The 21,307-nt window shown below is 46.8% G+C and overlaps 1 protein-coding gene across 1 annotated transcript in view; it reads right to left on the reverse strand.

Moving 5' to 3' along the window:
• Positions 1 to 21,307, reverse strand: part of LOC142558413 (calcium-activated chloride channel regulator 1-like) — a 33,248-nt gene that overhangs the window by 3,786 nt on the left and 8,155 nt on the right. Inside the window, exons 3-5 of the mRNA XM_075670550.1 lie at positions 15,690 to 15,977; positions 4,317 to 4,619; positions 2,071 to 2,289 (exon numbers count right to left, since the gene is read on the reverse strand). Coding sequence (XP_075526665.1) covers positions 2,071 to 2,289; positions 4,317 to 4,619; positions 15,690 to 15,977 — 810 coding nt within the window. The remainder of the gene's footprint in view (positions 1 to 2,070; positions 2,290 to 4,316; positions 4,620 to 15,689; positions 15,978 to 21,307) is intronic.

Raw genomic sequence — 21,307 nt, forward strand, 5'->3', positions numbered from 1 at the left:
GCTCGGCCGCAACGGCATTCAGCAACGCTTCAAACTACCTTGAGTGAACTGGGGCTAAGATGCATACAGAGCTGCCCATCATACTCGGATGCCTTCCAGTCATCGGATGCTGATCAATAAAGTGGGAGAATCGACGTGCTGTAGTTCACTGTGAGGGCGATCAGAACCAGTGGGGCTCAGGGCTCGAAATTGCAACGAAAATGGCGTTGTGCAGCAAATGCTATATCGATAAGACGCAAAATCAGAAACTATGTAGAATGCGGAAGAATTGGCGTTCCATACACCGAAACCAACAACAGCAATGCTTAAAAGCTCGAACAGTTTTAGGCGCTGGTTAATATTACAAGTGGAGGAGCATCTACGCGAGACTCAGCGGCGGCGTCGCGATCAAGTCAGATTTTCACGTTGCGGTGCATGGTTTCAATCCACGTCGCGGCTGTTTCTTTTGTGTTTTTGTTGCTATTTGTGTCATGTCGAAAGAGACTTTTCGTACTAAGAACTGACAATGGGAAATGAATGCTCGCAACGCTTCCTTACTACTGCCCGGCGGTCGCACCTGTTGGACAACCGGCCCATCCGCATCAGTACGTTTAGTGCGATGTTTTTACCTGTGTCACATGTCAGAACAGTACAATAAACGCACCTAAACCACGTGACCCGATGTCCCCACGTACGTGACTGCCCGGCAGCAGCGAGGCCGCACTTCTTCCTGTCATCTTTCATGTCAGCTGTAAGCGGCGAAAAAGGTTTTCGCCAAGTCTGGTAAACTGGCGCCGACAAAAAAAGCTTCACAGAATCATTGATCAGGTACTGAACCTACATATCCGGCGTGTCTATCGACGATATTACGTCAACGCTAATGAAAGGGCCGACTTGCGATCGTCTGCGCCAGTAATAATAACGACTAGCTGCCAGGTGTTCATCTTTCTTCCGCGAAATATTTCTTGATTTCGAGGTTTAAAAAGGCGTATTCTTGTGCACGTCATGTACGTTCTATTATGAGCCTTTATCTAAAACATATTCAGTCTTTACAACAACTTCTTGCGCACATGCGCACTGAATTCGCAGAACTGAAGCACCGTGAATTTGGTCAAGTGATCGGGTCGCGTATAATGTGCCAGCAAAAACTTCGCGGCGACATTTCACCAAAGATGAGTTCTGACAGGCATGCAGTGTTTGTAATTGTGCTGTGTGGCACTTCTAAGAAATTTCTGGCAAAAGTGGGGCGCTACACCTTGCTCGCGGTGACGGGTTTTCGGGAACTTTTAGACAGCACTATAGCAGAAACGTGGTAGAGTACATGTCTTTGATTCGACGAATATAGTTCACATAGTATATTTCCTATACATTGCATAGTACCTACGTGATGTTCTTTTTTTCGCGAATAGTAGTAAGTACAACTTTCTTATCCAATGAAAAATAAATCTTTAGATTTCATACATTAATTTCATGTTACATGCAAAATAGTTGCCTGCCACCGATCAATGCGGCCCATGCTATACCCAATTTTCCTTGCCTTTCGTTTTTGGATATTCTTACTTTGCCCCACCCCTCGCACTATTTCCCATGATTTGTCACTTTTAAAACATTCATTTCTTCTTTTTAGTCAGTCGTGTTTTGTGGCTAATTCTAGACGAATTAATAAAAACGATACCCGAAAACGTAGGTTTTTTTTCGTTACAATTAGTAATAATGTGTCAGAAAGTCATGTTTGAATTTTTCAACATGGTACCCATAAATTTGGTGCCAGAGTCGAGAGGGGCGCATTAGTTTGACTTTCGATGGGGAGACAAATTACCTTAACACGCCTCTGCGAGAGAGCGCCAAACAAGCTTGCAGCCCCATTTTAGACAGACATTAAAACAAATGTATCTGAACATGGGCCAGGACAATGTAACTTTTACTCAGATGATTTTCCTTTTCACACTTGCGGAATTGTCAGAGGGGCCTGCGCCCACGCTACCGCCATGATCGCCAGGCCATGAGGGCCAGCTGGTAAGAAATTAATACAATCGAAACAAACTAATGTCACGATTATCCCAGTCCTGGTTTCTCAGGATGCAGCCTTACCTGTGCAGGGCTGGGTATGGTGAGCATTTTTTTGAGGTCAGTGTTATCTTCACGACAGTTTTGACACCTTTTTCCGGCGGGGTCAACAAGCTGCACCGAGAGTGGACAGCTTTGACCGGAGGCGCAGCTCACAGTAACGACTGTGTTGTTTCCAATGTCGCCATCAATAATGAATGTTTTCTCCAGAGTTCCCACGAAGCTTTCGCTTTCTGACATAACCTGCAAAACCAAGTGATGCAAATTCATTGACAGTTCAAAACAACACAGCAACATCCTGTTTTCATCAACACAATGGATAAGGCTCTGAATTAAAGTTCCCCCTACAGAGCATTTTGAAAAAAAAAAATCCCAGACAACGAGACCCGTCTGTGGAAAGGAATAAGTAATAATAGCAAAGGTGCGCAAAAACGATAAATAAACACAGACATAATAAAGATCTTACTCAAGATAAAGAAAAAATACCCATGTAATAAAAATTTTAAGGTAGGCATTATAACCTTTCTTGATTACGCACGTAGGCATATTTTGTTCCAGCAGAAGAAAATGCTTTTAGGACTTCGCCCTGCCGTTGCGTCATTAGCGTCTGTTGTGTTTTATTGTTACGTTTTTATTTATTTTACATGTCATTGCAGGCCCTTTTGGCGACCATTCAAAAGTCGGAACATGATTAAGCCACACAAAATAGAATGGTGAACAAAATATTTTCTCGGGATTGAAAACGGAACCAATATACGATTAGAAAAGGGAAATGCGCGAATGACAAAGCCCAATTAAACACGAAACAATTGCCCCAAACGAGGAACATATGCTAACACACACAAGCAGATACAGAAAAAAAGATATAATTTGCTCTGTAGATTTTAACACATAAATAAGATAGTGTAATGGCAGGAATCAAAGCAAGACTAAACGAGTTTAGATTGGTGAATTGCTCTGTCAAAAGCCCGGTCCCATCTGTTTGGCAGAAAGTGATACGTTGATTACAGGAACTGAATGGCCAAAGCGAAACCAGCGAACCCTTAAGTGTGCGACTATGCGGAACAGCGACGAGGCCTGAACCATAGCGGATCATGTAGAATTCGTAACGTTCTTGCGAAGTCCCGGATTCTATGGGTGCCTGTGATGTCGGGTTCACAACTATATTCACAATGTGATGGAAACTCAGTCGATAGATTCGTTCGCCTCTTTTCGAATGCAGTACGTCTAATCCTAGCACACCGACAGCGTAGTTACTGGTCAACAGATATTTTTCTTGAAATCTTTGACCTCAAGAATATAAAACGCAGAAAATTCAAGGTGGTGTCTGAGAGTTGTCTTACCCACGGTGTCTTGGCGCTGCACTCGGAATAAGACGGCTCTTAGTCGCGTATCGGAAGTGTCACTTACCAATAGACTTTATCCTCTTCTGCTCGTTATTTTTCGGCTAAAAATACTTCTTTTGCAAGGCTATTAGTCTCTGAACTTTATTTTCAATTCATGCAGCTTACTTCACTTCGGAGTTGTTGTCGCGTCTCTTTGCTTCGCCGGCAGCACTTGACGACTGATCAACACACCAAAAAGCCAGCACTGTTCTTTCGGTGCAGCGCTTTACCAAAGACCAGATGGTGCTTTTCGTTGAAGCAAATTGTTCTATTCTCGCTGTTAGAGACCGCATAAATTATGTACTGTCGAATTGCACCCTTAGTTTGGGTGCCCTATTGCGTAGATAATTACCAAGCAACTATAAGATATTTTGCGATAAGCACACCAGTAATAAACCAGCAAGGCAGCAATTCGTCCGACAACTGCGGAGTTAAACGAGTCTGCTCGTTGTAGCTGCATTATCATCATACGTGGTAGGAGCTTTCACTGAATGCCTGCAATGGAAACAAGCACTGTAGAGGAATTCCGATCAGACGAGCAAGAATATTCCGCGCACTTTGGCCGTTCAAAAGGAAAAGAGGCATCTGAAAGGTTACACTTTATACAAAGCCTCCGTGCCAACCGTAACAATAGCGTTCAATGAGGTCTCATATTTTGCTACGCCGTAAATGAGGAAAGCAAACGATTCGCAAGCAATGAAGTCCTGGTAATTGCTCGCATTTCATGTAACATTCATTCTCTCATAATTTTATGCACTACCAACTTTGCAGAGCGCAGTAAGGCATTTTATCCGGGTGAAAATAAATAAGCAATATAGGTTCGAAAACTGTGGCTGCCTCTGGATTATTTTGATGTTTCCTATGGGGTTAACATCCTATACTCACAGTGATCGGTTTGACTGCGTCGCTTCCCACTGAATCTCCGAACGACACTTGGATGGCGATCGTCGAATCGTATCCGGAGAGCTGGAAGCACTTGCTGTCAGCCGACTGGAGGGAGTGCAGTTCTGCATCATCAGCCATTTTGCCTATCTGGTTTTTCGAGGCGCGGTCAGATATTTCCGGAATGGCTTTCAGCGCTCCTTCTCGTGGGCTGAATTTCTCATTATAGAAGCCCACGGTCTCGTCGCCGTGAGCCACTGGTACACTGGTGGTACTTTCTCCAATTTCATTGGGAGTGATCAGCCCCTGAAACCAACAGATACCGGCACATTGACCTCGTTTACTGGTTTACAGCGATTTCTGAGTTGATAAGTAGCGTGGTACGTAAGCTACTTATAACATCATTGGAATTTGATAGTGAACAGTGGCGTAGCCAGAACTTTCGTCCGGGGGAGGCTCACGTTGCAGCTCGGCCTCCTCGCTGTAGAACTTGTCGAGGGATCAAATACAGTAATCATAACTGCATTGCCGTTGCCAAAAATGCTACAACCGAATTCTTGAACGCTACGCCCTGTCAAGTAAAATATGTATTTTTTCATAAAAGAACATGCTCGCATCTGTCAAGAATTGTGCCCGAAATAGCTGATATTAATGCTTCCATGTTTTCTGTCTGTTCAATAAGTAAAGAAAATATCACACGAACTTTAGAACAATATCAGTTTGAAACCAGCAAAGCAGCGCACGTCACTGATAAGAAAAATGTGAAGGCCATGAAATAAACACGTTGAGGACAACTCCTTTAATGAAACTTTGTCATTGAAGAACCTTGTTTACATCTTTGTACATATACAACGACCACGGAAAGGTCTCAAGGACGCTTTTCAGGGTTAGAATTTATCGCGCAGGAGCAGCTTTCATCGGTCGTGAATTGTGAGTAATCGCAATGAAATTATAGTCATAACAGACAGCACATATAAAAAGCAGTTCTGCAAAATATACGAGGGCGAGTGAAATGAAAGTGAGCAAATGCGAATATATGACAAACGGGGTAATTTATGTTGAAAGCAAAGTAGTCTCCATGAGTATTTAGGCGTTTGTCCCACTGATTAACGAGTCGCGCGATTCCCGTCTCATGAAACTGCTTGGGTTGCTGCTTCAAAAAGACTGTAACTGACTGTTTTACGCCACCTTCCGACACGAATCTGGTTACCTTGAGCTGTTCTTTCAGAAGCTTCAAATGTTGAATCGCAAGGCAACAAGTCTGAGCTTTATGACGGATGTTGCAGCTTTTCTCACTTGAACTTTGCCATTCTTGTATTAGCCACATCAGTGACATGGCGACGGGCATTGTCGTAGAGCAACATGACCCCATTGCTCAATTTTCCACGTCGTTTGTTCTTGACTGCGACATGCAGCCTATGCGGCATTTCAGAGTATTGGAAGCGATCGATAGTCTCTCCAGGTTTAACAAATTCGTTTACTAATGGCTCTTGACTATCAAAATAGAAAAGTCAACACGTTACCGGTGGGAATGACAGCCTTTGCTTTCATTGGCGGTGGTTAAGTCGATTGTTTCCACTGCAAGTTTTGCCGTCGTCTTTCAGGCTGCTAGTAGCGGCACCATGATTCGTCCCCGGTCTCTGTTGCAGACAGGAAGTCATCGCCCTCATTGTGATACCGGATCAGATGAGTCAAGGCAGCGCTGAACCTTCTAGTTCTTCTGGCGGTGGTTCAATATCTTGGGCATCCATCGCACACACAAGAGCCGATAACCGTAATGTTGATGAAATTTGGTGTTACGCGAACCGCGACTGATGTTCACATGCCTTGCCAATTCATCTATGATTAAACTCCGTTCTTGTCTAATCAGCTCATAAGCCTTTGAAATAGTGTTGGGTGTGATTGCACGGTGGCTTTGGCCCGGTTTCGAATCGTCCTTGCAACTTTCACGTCCTTCTTTGAACCGTTTGCTCGAACGCTTCACAGTTGTTTTGCTACCCCATAATATGTTATGAGCGTTAAAATCACCTGCTATTAAAAAAGGTTTGGGTAGCTGCTTTAAAACTAACTCCAGATCTCCTACAGTAAAATGTGAATGTGGTGGAATGTACATTGAACAAATGGTAATGGTTTTATGTGCTAAAACCGTGACAGCAACGGCATCCAAGTGAGTAATAATGGCAACTTCTCTAGCCGCAATGCCGCTCTGTAGAACTATAACTACACCACCCGAAAGCCGGTTCGCCTGAGTACGATCTGCCGTACAACAGTAAAGGCTTTTAAAATGTTTTTTTCCTTTTCGCCTCAGTTTGTTTCTTGTAAGCGCAAGGCCACAGGCGAGAAGTTACTTAACAAGTCTTTGATGTCACCTAAGTTGTGTAAAAGCCCTCTACAATTCCAATGGATAACAAAAGCCGTATTGAAATTGAAAGGTCACAAATGGCACAACGGAAAACTAACAGGTGGGATTATAGGTGACAAGGATAAAAAGGCTAATAGAAATGAGCAATAACCTTTAGGTTAACGCTTTCTTATTTTGAGTTTTTATTGGGATTTTGTCCCTCTTACCGCGCTCGAGAGAGCGCTTGTCCTTCGGCGTCAATGACACCGGGGTTTTTGGGTCGACCTCTATCGCTCTCTCTGAGGCGCTGGAGGACCGAAAGTTAGGCACCGAGACACGTGCCTCGGGCCTAGGGGTTCGTTTGATTTTAGGGCCCTGCGGGACTGGTGTCTGCAGGGCCGTCGAAGAGGTTGGAGCAGTACTGACTGCTTCCACCACGGGGGCGGGAGGAGTCACTGCGGCACCACTGCGCGTGGGCTCGGAGGACTCCGGAGGCCTCTGTGACGCTGCCCTCGCCTGCGTCACATCGGCATAACTTCTTCACGGAAGATACGATAGCCGCTCTCGGGCTTCAAAGAACGAAATTTCTTCTTTTACAGTTAGAGCAATGACTTTTTCTTTTTTCGAGCAAGGACAGTACCGCGAATAAGCTGGGTGATCTCCCTTACAGTTAACACAATGTGGGGAACAGGCGCAATTCTCAGATTGGTGTTCGTTGGAGCTACATTTAGCACAAGTTGTTTGTCCTCGGCATGCATGTGAAGCGTGTCCAAACCTTTGGCACTTGAAACATCGTCAGGGGTTTGGTATATATTGTCTCACATTGACTTTAACATAACCTGCATCAAGTGAGGTAGGCATTACGCTTGTTCCGAAGGTGAGTATAACGTGTTTGGTGGGGATTTCATGATCGTTTCTGCGGATTACTATTCTCTGTACTTTGGTAACATTTTGTTCCTGGAAACCTTCCAGCAGTTCCTCGTCGCTTAATCCAATAAAGTCTTCTTCAGATATTACTCCCCTGATTGTATTGAGTGTTCTGTGGGCTGAAACAGTCACTGTCGCCTCGCCAATACTGTTATGTTCAGACAGCTTATCTACTTGATCTTTATTATTCAGTTCTAGGAGGAGGTCCCCGCTATACATTTTGGAGGCTTTGTATGTCGGTCCGATATTATCTTTCAGGCATTTGGCTACCAGGAATGGGGAGAGCTTTCTAACAGGTGTGTTGCCTTCACTGTGGACTACATAGTATTTGGGGAAAGATGGAGCGTTGCTTCGAAAGGAGAATTGAAATGGTTCTTCGGTGCGGCATCTTTTCAGACGCCGATCATGGACAACAGAGATTTGAGCTGCCATAGGAAAGTGTGTGTGTTCGGCAACAGCGCCGACCGCCCACCACGGAGCCCAACGAGGGCATGCGGCAGAGCTTGTGTCCAAGCCTGCACGACTCCAGCCGTACGCCGTCACTATAACCAAATATGGTGTACCCAAGGTAGGATAGCCACACAAATTTAACGCTTGCCGCCGTGGAAGAAGGAAGTAAATGGAACAGAGAAGAAGACAGGAAAGATAAAAAAGTTAGAGATAAAGACGAAGACTTAAGAAGAGAGAGACAGGAAGAGGCGACTGCCGATTTCCCCCTGGTGGGTCAGTCCGGGGGTGCTGTCTACGTGAAGCAGCGGCCAAAGAGGCGTGTTGCCTCCACCAGGGGGCCTTAAAGGTCCGAACACCCGGCATCGGCTCAACCCCCAGGATCCCCCTTTCCCCGGACACGGCTAAGCCGCGCACGGCTACACGCGGGAGGGTCCAACCCTCGCGTGCTCGGGTACGTGGTGTCGCAACACACCAAACGCCTGCTGACGCAGACGCCCCTGCGGAGTTCCATTTGAATAGGGCACACACACACACAAGAAGCTGTTCCGCAGCACAAACATGGCAACAAGGCACCACCCAGGAATAGCTGCCCCGAAGAATTAGCCACCAGCTGAACATTACTAGGTCATATATTATGCACTATCCTTGCAACTCTCTTGATTCAACCTGATTTTCCGGTATTGTTGAAAACTCAATTTCCCAGATTATATTCGTGTGAGGACGAATAACAAAACCGTTGCGCACAGACTGCAACGTACACCCTTATCCTCTACCAATGCGACAATTATTGCGACACCGATTATATCCCTACATGGATACTCGAGAAGCGCTCACGCTGCTGGAGCACATCATCGTACGGCCAGGACATCGAAGGCAGCGCATGCGTGGTGAGCACTTCGGTGTTGGAAGGTCATGTGACGGGCACAGTGCGTGTGCCCGCCGAAATGTCAAAGCTTAATAGACGCACTGTGAACCGACACTAAACCGGCTCTAAAGCGTAGCGCAGGCAGCGCTGAACCTTTTACCGCTGGCACGACGAGCATTGTGGGCGCTAGTGTGCCAGGTGAACAGGCTGCGTGCGTACGATGTTGATAGGACACGTCTCATGACTTGCCTCATACACACTCTTAGAAAGGTAAAGCGTAATACAGGAGCACATTCTGAGAAGTTAGTGTGCCTATAAGTTAGAAGTTACGTAGTAAACAATTGCTGAAGTAATCTTTATTAAAGGACAATATTCTCACAATATTGCGCATCTGAAAATTAAAAGGTATGGGTAACCGCAACGTTAAGTACAGGTACACCTCACACGCTCTGAGATGTTATCGCAGCATTCTTATATTGTAACCAGTTGTATAGGCCTACAGTCTTTGAAGTCCACCCATGCATCATGGCGTAGTTACACGCGTACTTCACTGAGCGGCACTTGACAAGAATGTTATGTCGAAAGATCGGCCGTAGTTAACTTTCAGTTCGCAACCTCAAGAGGATAATCTTTTCAAATAACGTAGACATTTACGACACTTAGTCTTAACGTCTCTGCTGCGTTATAGCAGTATTTTGGTTAGGAATAAAGCAATGCTATAAAACAGCAGGGAAGTTCGTCCCTGCTGGTTTATTCCTAAGCTTTTGTGCAGACCCACAATTATGCGCAGTGTTGCCTTAAGTTTATATCTCATGTACGGCATTGGAACTTTGAGCTGGTGCGCTGAGACATCACCTAAAACAAATTAGTGTTCTACACGACTATACGCGTCGCGATGACCGAATAAGGGTAGTATCTAAGCTGATTTAGGTGGGGTGAGTTAAATATACAGTGTTGCTGTCTCACAATGGGGGAGGGGGGCTATGAAGCTTCCTTGTTGTTTTAAAGTCCTAATCCTAGTACTTCGAACAGCTCAACCAAGACTTAAAATACAGAATCAAACATTACAATTTGCATCAAATCAGTGTATCCAGTCGTGTTCTGAACACACACTAGCTGGCTGGTTTACCTGACAGTTAGTTCAGTCTTGGACGCAATGCAGAGAATACTTCTTGCGACTGCAGGATGTATCGGGTTATGCAACCTTCGTTCGTATGTATCAGACTGCGCTACTGGAGATGCATATATATATATATATATATATATATATATATATATATATATATATATATATATATATATATGTTCATCGTTCAAAGTCGTCGCTGTTCGACATCTCACTCATGTCATGCCGTCGTCGTCATATCATCGTCGTCATACCGTAGTCATGCATTTGTTGTCACACGAACGTCGGTGTTCCGTCGTTGTTCGTCCAGCATCGTCATCCGGCTCTCTTCATGCGGTCGTCGTCACGCCAACATTGTCATACAGGCTTCGCAATGCAGTCGTCGTTCAGTCATTGTCGTCATAGACTCGTCATATCATTGTCCTTATGCTGTTGTCATCTCCTGGCCGTCATGCAGTTGTCAACATGTGTTCACTCTAATACCATGATCTTTTTGCTGTCACGGTTGGTCATCGTCGTCGCTGTTCGACATCTCACTCATATCATGCCATCGTCGTCATATGATCGTCGTCATACCGTAGTCATACATTCGTTGTCATACCAACGTCGGGGTTCCGTCGTTGTTAGTCCAGCATCGTCATCCGGCTCTCTTCATGTGGTCGTCGTCACGCCAACATTGTCATACAGGCTTCGCAATGCAGTCATAGTCCCGTCATTGTCGTCATAGACTCGCCATACCATTGTCGTTATACGGTTGTCATCTCCTCGTCGTCATGCAGTTGTCAACATGTGTTCATTCTAATACCATCATCTTTTTGCTGTCACGGACTGTCATCCTCGTCGCTCTTCGATTTTTCACTCATGTCATGTCGTCGTCGTCACATCATCGTCGTCATAAAGTAGTCATGCATTTGTTGTCCCGCCACCCTCGGGATGCCGTCTTTGTTAGTCCAGCTTAGTCATCCGACTCTCTGGATGCTGTCGTCGCCATGCCAACATCGACACACCATCGTCATAATACAGGCTTTGTATTGTGGTCGTAGTCCCGCCTTTGTCCTCATATAGAGTCGTCATTATGCAATCATTGTCTTACCGTCGTTGTGATGCCCCGTTCGTTCACCGTCGTCATTCTTCGACATGTGACTCGTCATTACGTTGTCTTCACGCATTTGTTTTCTAGTCTCATCACCTGAGAAACCTCATGCCATCATCGTAATGCCATCGTCAATTTATACCACATTTTCCGATCCATCAGCGTCGTTCCCTTTTCGTCATTATATCCTTATCATGTTGTTGTCATTAAAAAGTTATTATGCCGCCGTTAATTGTCATGCCATATTCGTAATTCCATCGTCGCGAGACTGAGCCTATTAAATTGCTTTTGTCATAACATCGTTGTCATACCATCGTCATCATGTCATCGTATTCAGGCACTCGTCGCCATCCCATTGTGTTCACGTCGCCGTCGTTGTCACACTGTTGTCGCTATAGCATCGCCACCATTCAGGAATTGTCGTCTAATTGTCGTCAAGTCGTTGTCATCGTCATTGTCTTTGTGCGTTCCATCGACGTCATTCCTTCTTCGTCATTCCCTCATCGTCACTGCTTTCGGATCGTGCAGTCTTCGTCATACGGCCGTGCTCTTGGGCGACCTTGGCAAGAGAGTGCCATGGCAAAGCGGGACGATACCGGAGTGCGCCGCCTGTAACCGAAGCATCGGAAATCGCAGCTTGACCGATACAGATTTCGCATAAACGCGACTTTAGAAATACGGAGTCTCGTTACATTGCTCGAATGCTAGTTGCATTACCATCTACAATCATCCGGAAATGAGCTCTCCGGCAATTTATTTTTCTGATTTGTAGGGAGCATGTCCTTTTAGTCTAACCAAGTATTGCGGACGTGGTCATATGCGACTGTCGGAGCGTAGCTATGACCAGACGTGTTAGAACGGTGGGCGTTGTGTTGGCCTATGTGGCCGCACTGTACTTGTAAATGAGTACGCGGCGCGTAAGCTTTGTATAAAAGCGATAACATAAGCTAATTTAGAACTGTTGATGACACCTTGCCTTTCTTCGTAATCACTGGTATTTGGAGGCGTACTTGAGGCATGTGCCACGAAGGAGATCTTAATGTCGCAGTGGGTGCGGAGCTCTTTGATAAGGAAATCTGGTGAGTCACAATGGTGCCTTAAAATGTAGCCCCAAGTCTCTTCGCTCGCAAGGAAGGGAGATGGTGGATCCCTGAGCACCAAAGAAGGCAAGGTGCTTCTCACGGCCTCACTGACGAAGCGAGCGCACGCCGTCTACCTCGTAGACGTATGGCGCTACCCGTTTACGAGGCTGGAGGTTCCCCGTACGGCTTTCTTGAAGACTGGCGTGTAGCACAGGATTTCGGTGGCGAGCAAATTGAATGCGCCAAGTTATAGGAGCGAGCAGACAGCAGAACCACCCATCAAAATAAAATTTTGGTTGGAGCATTGTGGCCATACTTTTCCTCTAAAATCTTCTCGTGCCCTTGCGTACACGGCATTTCTCAACTTAGTTTCTTTTTTTTCTTTTTAAGGTGAAAGCCTTTCTAGACTCATGGCGAAGTTTGTTTCAGTTAACCTGACCGCTGGAGTATCCGCTGAAGCGTCATCACGTCATACGAAGACAGATTAAAGACAGAAGAAAGAATGAACAATGATTGATAGTGACAGTGAATGATAACGTTATAATAGAGATTGGTAGAGGTTAATAACGACTACTAATGACTAATAATGACTCTGAAATGACCAGTATGTCTAATGACGGCTTGTAACGGCCACAATTGATTAGAAATTACTAATAATGAGTAGTAATGACTAATATGAATACTAATAACTTGTAATGACTACTAATGACTATGAAATGACCAATCTGTCTAACGAGTGCTTGTAATTACAATTGATTAAAATGACTAAAAATGCTTACTAGTGAGCAGTAATGAATAACAATGACTGAAATGACTTGTAATGACTAGTGATGACTATGAAATGACCAATATGTCTGATGACAACTTGTGGCGACTACAATTGATTAGAAATGACAAAAATGCCTAGTAATGACCAGTGATGACTAATAATGACTGAAATGGCTTGTAATGACTACTGATGACTACAATATGACCAACCTGTCTAACCACGGCTTGTAATGACTACAATTGATTCATCATCATCAGCTTGGTTACGCCCACTGCAGGGCGAAGGCCTCTCCCATACTTCTCTTAACTACCTCGGTCATGTACTAACTATGGCCACGTTGTCCCTGCAAACTTCTTAATCTCATCCGCTCACATAACCTTCTGCCGCACCCTGCTACGATTTCCTTACCTTGGAATCCTGTCCGCAACCCTTAATGACCATCGGTTATCTTCCCTCCTCATTACATGTCCTGCCCAAGCCCATTTTTGTCTTGATTTCAACTAAGATGTCATTAACTCGCGTTTGTTCCTTCACCGAATATACTCTTTTCTTATCCTTTAACTTTACACCCATCATTCTTCCTTTTATTCTGAATTCTTATAATCTGAATTCATTACAAAGAGCTAAAGATGCTTAGTAGTGGGTAGTATTGACTAATCATGACGGAAAATTATGACTGAAATGATTTGTAATGACTACGAAATGACCAATATGTCTAACGACAAGTTGTAACGACTACAATTAAATAGAAATGAAAATGCCTAATAATGACCAGTAATATTTAATTATTACTTAAATGACTTGTAATGACTACTAATGACTATGGTATGACCAAAATGTCTAACGACGGCTTGTAATGACCACATTTGACATCAGTTGGTTGACTAAAAATGCTTAGTAGTGAGCAATATTGATTAAAAGAAAGAAGAGAAAGGGAAGAGTCAAAGAGAAAGAGGCGAATGAAAAGAGGAGGAAGTGTAGACTTTCGCGATTCATCTTTTAATCGGGGTCTTAAGAGTCCCTGTAATTTTTTTCGTAAATGAAGGTGAAGTAAAGTAAGACATTTTACATTGAACTATATTTCACTGAAGTAAGTTCGCTGGTAAGACTAAAACCTTTAATTCCCCTTAAGTACGAGCCAATATGAACCTATACTAACCGGTCCAAACCGGTTACAACCATTACATTTTTTCACCGTAGCTGAAGTCGAACAGAAACGGAAAATATGCATATGTCTTAAGCCTGAAGCCGAAGCAAACCCTAAGACTTTTCGGTTTGACACCGTGCCTCTGGCTGCTTTCAGTCTGCAACAAGATGTCCTCTAAAGCAATAAACCAAATCTAATCAATAAAATTTTGTTCCTACATATATGTGATGATAAATTTCGCACAAGTTCCGATACCCCCCGCTGCAGAGAAGCTTTCACAGCAATGAAAGGTCGTTTCCTTTTGAGTCCCTAATATTCGGCATAGATCTTCGGCCGTCTTTTTGATTTTTTTATTATTGACACCTGTCGTGTAGGTATCTAGTCTTGCAGGTCTTCTATGTCGCCTCCTTCAGGACTTTGCATCGTCGTCCATCTGTCGCATTTCACCGCAATGCACTAGAGTAACTCAATCAACAGCACCTTCAAAAATTGATATTTAAATATATCGGCCAAAATTCAGCACTTTCAGTTCGCGGTGTCCAAAAACTAGTTTTTTCTGATACCATGCGCTTTTACTGCAGTTAGTCGCAACTTCCCTGCTGTGTTATAGTAGTGTTTAAGTCCTGACCAAAATGCTGCTACAGCGCAGCAGAGAAGTTTGGTCTAAGTAATGTAGATGCCTACATTATCACAGGAGAGTAATTGATAGCTGAAAGTTATTTAAATTCGGTCGATCTTTGGGCATGGTATTTTTATAAAGTACTGCTCAGTGAGCTACGCTAGTGCATTGTGACAAGTTTAATGGATGGCCGAAGGAGGAATGGCCGCAATTCATGGGCCAGCATGGAAGGATGCGCGGGTGAATAATTGCCAGGCGTAATGCCAATACGAGAGGCTACGATTATAGAACCGCAACAGCAACCGCTAAGCAAAAGGGGGTTAGTTGCGCCTGTTATAAAGGTTACTTATATATATTACTATATGCATTTTAATATATAGGTGTAGAAGCTTGTGAGAATAAGCCCCTTTGTTAAAAATTTGTATGTAAAGTCTATTAATAGGTGCGCAGTATTGTGAGGTTATTGCCCTTCATTGAAGATTACTTGAGCAAAGTTTGATAAGCAACTTAAAATAACTTATAGTCGCATAAAATTGTCAGGACATGCACTTTAATTAGACGTTATGCATGCGAAGAGTATATACACGCCTGGTGGATGCAAGCGCGACGTTTCTGCTTCGCAGCAATGGTTCCTTATAGTGTGACATGACAATGTGTCATCGCTGTGTGTTCTTAACGCTCCATCCGAGGAGCTCGAGCACAATGCTGAACCTTTTTTCTCACTTGCGAAGTTTCTTCTTTGGGTGAAAGTGCAAATATTAGTCAAAGACAAAATATAAAGCGGTTCTATGGATCTGTCGACCTTTATGGCGTCTTTGGTCTTTTACGGACAATTTCTGAAACTCGATGTACGTTTTGATTTCGATAAGCCCAAAACAATGCACGAAGGCGTTAAAGCAACTGCAGCGGCAATGAAATTTATATCTATGGTCTATTCTTAGATGACAGGGTACTGACCAAACGCTGTCTAGTGTGCCCGTGCTCTGGACTTTCGGTAGCTTCGATGTAGGCCTTCGGCGTGTTCCCATGGATGTCTGGAAAAAAGAAGGTCTTCCCTTTTGTTGCTGTAGCAGTTTTCTCAAGCTTGTCTTCAGCCTTGTCTCCTATTGCCATAGCCAGAACTTCGACCTTTTCCTCTAAGAGTTGCGGCAAGACGTCGTCAATGTAGGGGTGTTCATTCTCTGAGCCGTCGGTCAAAAGCACTATAACTGCGCCCTCTGGAGTCTCGTTAACAGAACGCAGCACCTGCACACAAGAAAAATGGAATCAATATACTTGGGATGTAATAATACCATTCGTAATAACACTGATGATACAGTAGAACCTGGTTGATACATTCCCGCTACGTACGTTTTTCGGGCGCCAACGTTCGCATTCGAGAACACAAAAAATTACCCAACAGAGTTGCGCTCATTTTTTGCAGGTTCATACGTTCCCGGAAAACACAAATTTTCGGCACCAACGTTCAGTGCGTCGCCAAACGACGATCGTATAATACGTTTTCCGGCCGCTAGATCCCGTGTGAACAAGAAAATGCGCGAGGCGCGAGTGGTTGAGAACAGTATAAGGCGGCCCGCCGCGGCAGCTTCACCACAATACTAGCCTGCCCGTCTCGCGTGAAAACGCAGGCGCGTACTCAGTATCTCATTTCTGTGCCAGCAAATCTTTCCCGTGGTAGTTGCACGCGGCATTCACAGCTATCACCGCCAATTCTTTTGTGATAAGCATCTTCGCCTATCTGTTTCAGAGTGTCAGGTGCCGTCGTAAGCGTAGCGCGAGCTTTTAACAGCCGATAACCGAATCACGCCGCCGTTCCCTGCTGTAGACAGCGTTCGTACGTTTTCCGGCCGCTACAGATCCCATGTGAACAAGAAAAGGCGTTAGCTGCGCACGTGATCGTGATCAGTATATAGCCGCCTGTCTCACTGGAAAACTACGGCGGGCACAGTTCCTTATTCCGGTCCCAGCGAATCTACGCATGGGTCGTCACACGCCGAATTCACAGCTATCGCCGCGAAACCTATTGCGATAAGCAAATTCACCTGTCTGTTTTGCAGCGCGTGGTGCGTAGTGTCATTGCTAGCGTACTGCACGCTTTTAGCAGGCGATAGTCCGAACCCCGCGCCGTTCCCTGCTGCAGGCCACGTGATGTGGGCATCACAATTCGCGTCGGTGGCATCCGGCGTCACCCGCCAGCGCAATTTTTTTAGGCTCCCCCTCTGTCTGAAAAACATTTGTTTAGATAAGTTTTGCATCAACACTAGTTGGGCTCCCCCTTAAGGAAGCCCATTGGCGTCGGCCGCCGCCCGGGCCCGCTCGAGCAAGGCCCGTTGGGCCGTCAGGTCGGAGCAGCCGAGCAGGGCTGCCTCCCAGTCCTGCCGGGAAGGGTTGGGTAGGGGGGTTATATTTGGGGTTTTTTTTACATGACCATACCATGTGGAATATGTCTGAGGACATTTCCCCACACTGCGGGCACTCCCCCGTGCAAGCGGGGTCACAGCATTTCAAGGCTGCCCGGCACAGCATAGTTTTGGCATAAAGGCGAAGCAGAATGCGCTCATCCGCCTTTGCGAGGCCCTTACAGCGCTTGGGATAGATGGCATGGCCAGATTGGTAGAGCTGAACGATCTCTTTGAAAGTATAGGCGGGATTGGGTTCGGGGTCCGGATCAGTGGGGGATGAAGGTGATGCCCGGAAAGTGAGCGCGCGGTCGACGGCATCGGCCATCTCGTTTCCTTCGAGGCCCGTGTGAGCGGAGTACAGTTAATCGTACGGTGCGAGGGGGCAGCGAGATAGTCGCTGTTTTGCAAGATTTTGTAGGCAATGTACGGTATGTGCCCGTGCTCAATATTGCGGCAAGCACCGCTCGAGTTGGTGATGATTACCCGCGGGTGTTGATCTGCGGCGGCTAGCGCGTTGGCAACCACCTCCGTGTGTGCAATGGTTTGTGCACGGAAAGTGAGTCCGTTTACTGCCGTGTTTGGTGGACGACTGCGGCCGTGTACCAACCTCCATGGTACGGGCCGGAGGCGTCCACGTAGAAGACTACGTGTTTGTGTCCGTAGAGGCGAGCCAGGGCTTCCACTCGCGCGAGGGGTCTGCCACTATGGTCCTGTCGTGTCATGTTGACAGGAAGAGGGCGCACGTGCAGGGCATACCTCCACTGTGATGGGATATGTGCGTGCTTTTCTGTATGTATTGAATGATGGATGTGTAGTCGGGCAAGGAGGCGGCGACTCGACGGCGTTTTAGAGAGTCTCGTGTATTGGTTCATCAAGTGTGCCTCTCGCAGCCCCTTAAAGGTGTTCACCATCCCCAGGCCCAGGAGGCGCAGGTTGGAGGTACTGAGCGGGAGGTCGAGGGCACGCTTGTAGATTTTACGGAGAATGACTTCGAGTGCATTCTCGTCAAATTTGCGTAGGTGGAGGTATGTAGCCGAGTAAAGGACTCGACTGGTTACAAATGCATGCGCCTGCCGCAAGGCGTCTTTGCATCGTAAGCCCCCGCGCTTGTTCAAAACCCGGCGGACCATCCGGCCCACCTGGTCCCCCACCTTACGCAATTTGGTCAATGTTGTGTCAGCTTTTCGATGTTTGTGAATAAAGAGCCCCAGTACTCGGATCTCGTCGTGTTCGGGTATGGGTCCACTGTTAAGGGAGAGGTCGATTTTGGTGGTGCACTTTGGCGAGGGGCGTATGTGCACAAATTCAGATTTGGACGGGGAGCACTGAAGGCCGCATCGACGGGCATAGTTGTCTACGATGTCCGCCGCTTGCTGCCGGTTGGGCTCCATTTCTCCTACCGAGCCGTGTTTAGCCCAGATGGTGATGTCGTCGGCATACAGCGCGTGCTGGATGCCGTCGACCCTCGCCAGCTGAGCGGGAAGTCTCATCATTGTCAGATTGAAAAGGAGGGGCGATAGGACCGCTCCCTGCGGGGTCCCTCGCGTGCCTAATGGGTATGGGCCGTGTTCGCTGTCCTGAATCCGAATGTATAATTATCGATCAGTGAGAAATTGCCTTATATGGTTAAAGGTGTTTCGGCCGCAATCTGTTTGGGAAAGATGTGTTAGAATAATTTCGTGGGTCACATTGTCAAAGGCCCCCTTCAAATCCAAAGCGAGTACTACTTTGTCACTTAGGGGATATTCGATCGGGTCGAGAGTTTCTCGGTCAAGTTGAAGCAAGACATCCTGTGCGGACCGGGGTGGGCGGAACCCGAACATGGTGTCTGCTAAAACATTTTTGTTCTCCAGAAACTCAGACAGCTTGCCGCGCACCATCGTCTCCCTTAATTTTCCCACACAAGAAATAAGGGAGATGGGGCGGAGGTTGCCTGTTGATGGCTTTACCAGCTTTGGGAATGAAGGTGACCAGAGCGAGCTTCCAATCAATTGGGAGGGGTGTTTCCCCTATCCAAATGGAGTTCATGTAAGCGAGGAGTGTGGAGTAGGCAGAGTCGGGAAGGTTGGCAAGTAATTTGACTGTAATTTTATGCCGACCCGCTGCCCTTCCTCGCTTCATTTTTGCTAGGCCCGCCATCAGGTCGTGCAGCTGGAACGGTTGGTCCATCTCCGCGTTCTCGGAACCTGCATACGAGTACGCGGGCCCTCGGGGGTCCTGCTGAGTACAGAGGTATTTATCTCGGAGTTTGCATACTCATTTTGAAGTGTCTCCATCGAAGCAATGAATGGCTCGTTGGAGATGTTTTTGTGTTTCTGCTCGAGTTTGGGCGGGGTTGATTAAGGCGCGGAAGAGGAGCCACGTACTCCGGCTGGACATTTGTCGCGCGGCCGTGTTGCATCGGTCCACCCAGTTAGAGTCAGCGAGTTGGGCCGCGTACTCTGCCGTTCGTTGTATGAGCTCAGCGATGCGAATTTTGAGTTTCCGATTGTGTTTTTGCCGGCGCCATCGGCGCGCAAGGCTGGGCCGGGCATCCCGGAGGTGAAGGAGGTGGTTGTCCACCTCCGGGGTTGCCTCTGAGAGTTGAATCTGGGTTTCCGTGGAGCGAAGGGTGGAAGTCAATTGCTGGGACCAGATGTGGTACCCTTGCTCCTGAATGGGGGTCGAGTTGTATGTTGGTCGGAATTTGGTCCAATAGGGCAATTTTACCTGTGCGAAAGTCTTGCCAATGGATGGGTGCGAATAGTTGTATTGAGTATGCAGTGGTCACTACCGTTTCTTCGGTGCTGACCCAGTCTACATATTGAATGTTTTTGGTGAGGGTAAGGTCCGGACACGTGTCTCGGGTCACGGAGTAACCCACGCGAGTTGGGTGGGCAGGGTCGGTGTGGAGAGTAAGGCCCAGCGTGGACATAAGTTCCGGAAGCTTACGTCCACGTTTCTCTTCACGCGCGCATCCCCAAAGTGTGCTAGTGGCGTTGAAATCACCCACGATCACCACGGGATCCCGGCCCGCAGCCTTTAAGGCGCGGCTAAAAACGTCTGCGACAGTAATGTTGGCTAACTTAGGAAAACAGTAAATCTTGAGAACGTGTAGTGGTAGGTCCTGTTTTCGTAGTGGAAGGAGGGTCACCATCACGTACAAGAATTCTATTTTGAGGTCAAGGTCAACGAAGTTGGCCGTGTAATATTTATGCACACAGCTACAGGAGAGGGGGTCCTGCTGAAACGTGGCGTAATTTGTAAATGTGGCGCCGCTCCCTGGCTCCTGGAGGGCTACCACAGCAGGAAGGTGCTAGAATATTGTGAGGAAGAATCGTAGGTTGGCCCGCATAGCGTGGGCATTGAAGCCTCAACAGTTCCACTGGGTAATTAGGATGGGGATGGCCAATTTGGATCGGGGAAATTTGCTGAGTTTAGGGGGTGCCCGCCATGATCGGTAAGATTGGTAGGGGTTGCGTAGACGAGGTTCCATCGCCAGCACTCACAGGGAGGGGAGCATCCCCCATTCCGGAGAGTGAGGAACTGTCTTCGTCATCGAAATCGAGTTGTCGTCGAAACATTTTGGGGTACCGGCCGGACACGTCTTTAATTGGGCCGGCTCGCCGAGTGGTCCGAGAGGTTTGCGCGATTTGTTGAGTTATGAGAGAGCGAATCATCTCTGTCAATTTGGCAATCGCGGCATTCATGGCCGCGGAGATTTGGGTTTCAAGAGCGCAAATCCGGCTGTCCATACGGGCCTCGAGGGCGTTGATCTGCGCCTCGAAAGCGGCTACCGCTCTAAGTGCCTCCGCCGGCGCTTCTGTCTCGCTTTCCATTACTTCTTTTGCGTGGGTAGAGAGGGGTTGCGTCAATTTTGCTTCGAGTGCTGTAATTTTCTTTAGCAGCATCTCATTTTGCACCTGGAGAGCCGCTATCATGTCTTGTTCGGCGCTGCGCGCTGCAGGACGGGTAGAGGGAGGGGAGGAGGAGGCAGCCCTGGCCGCGCCGCTCACCTGTTTTCCTTTTTTTGACGCCGTCGGCCCAGGCCCCGGCCATGCCGTGTGTTGGCGCCGTAGATTGCCTCCTGGCTTCTCCGGCAGGGGGCGCTGGCTTGCCGGTCTTGGTGACGTCCCGGTGCGGCGACTCACCGGGAAGCTCAAGATGGCGGTGTTATTTCTTGACCGCCGTTTG

Source organism: Dermacentor variabilis, chromosome 9, assembly GCF_050947875.1.
Source record: "Dermacentor variabilis isolate Ectoservices chromosome 9, ASM5094787v1, whole genome shotgun sequence".
Lineage (NCBI taxonomy): Eukaryota > Metazoa > Arthropoda > Arachnida > Ixodida > Ixodidae > Dermacentor > Dermacentor variabilis.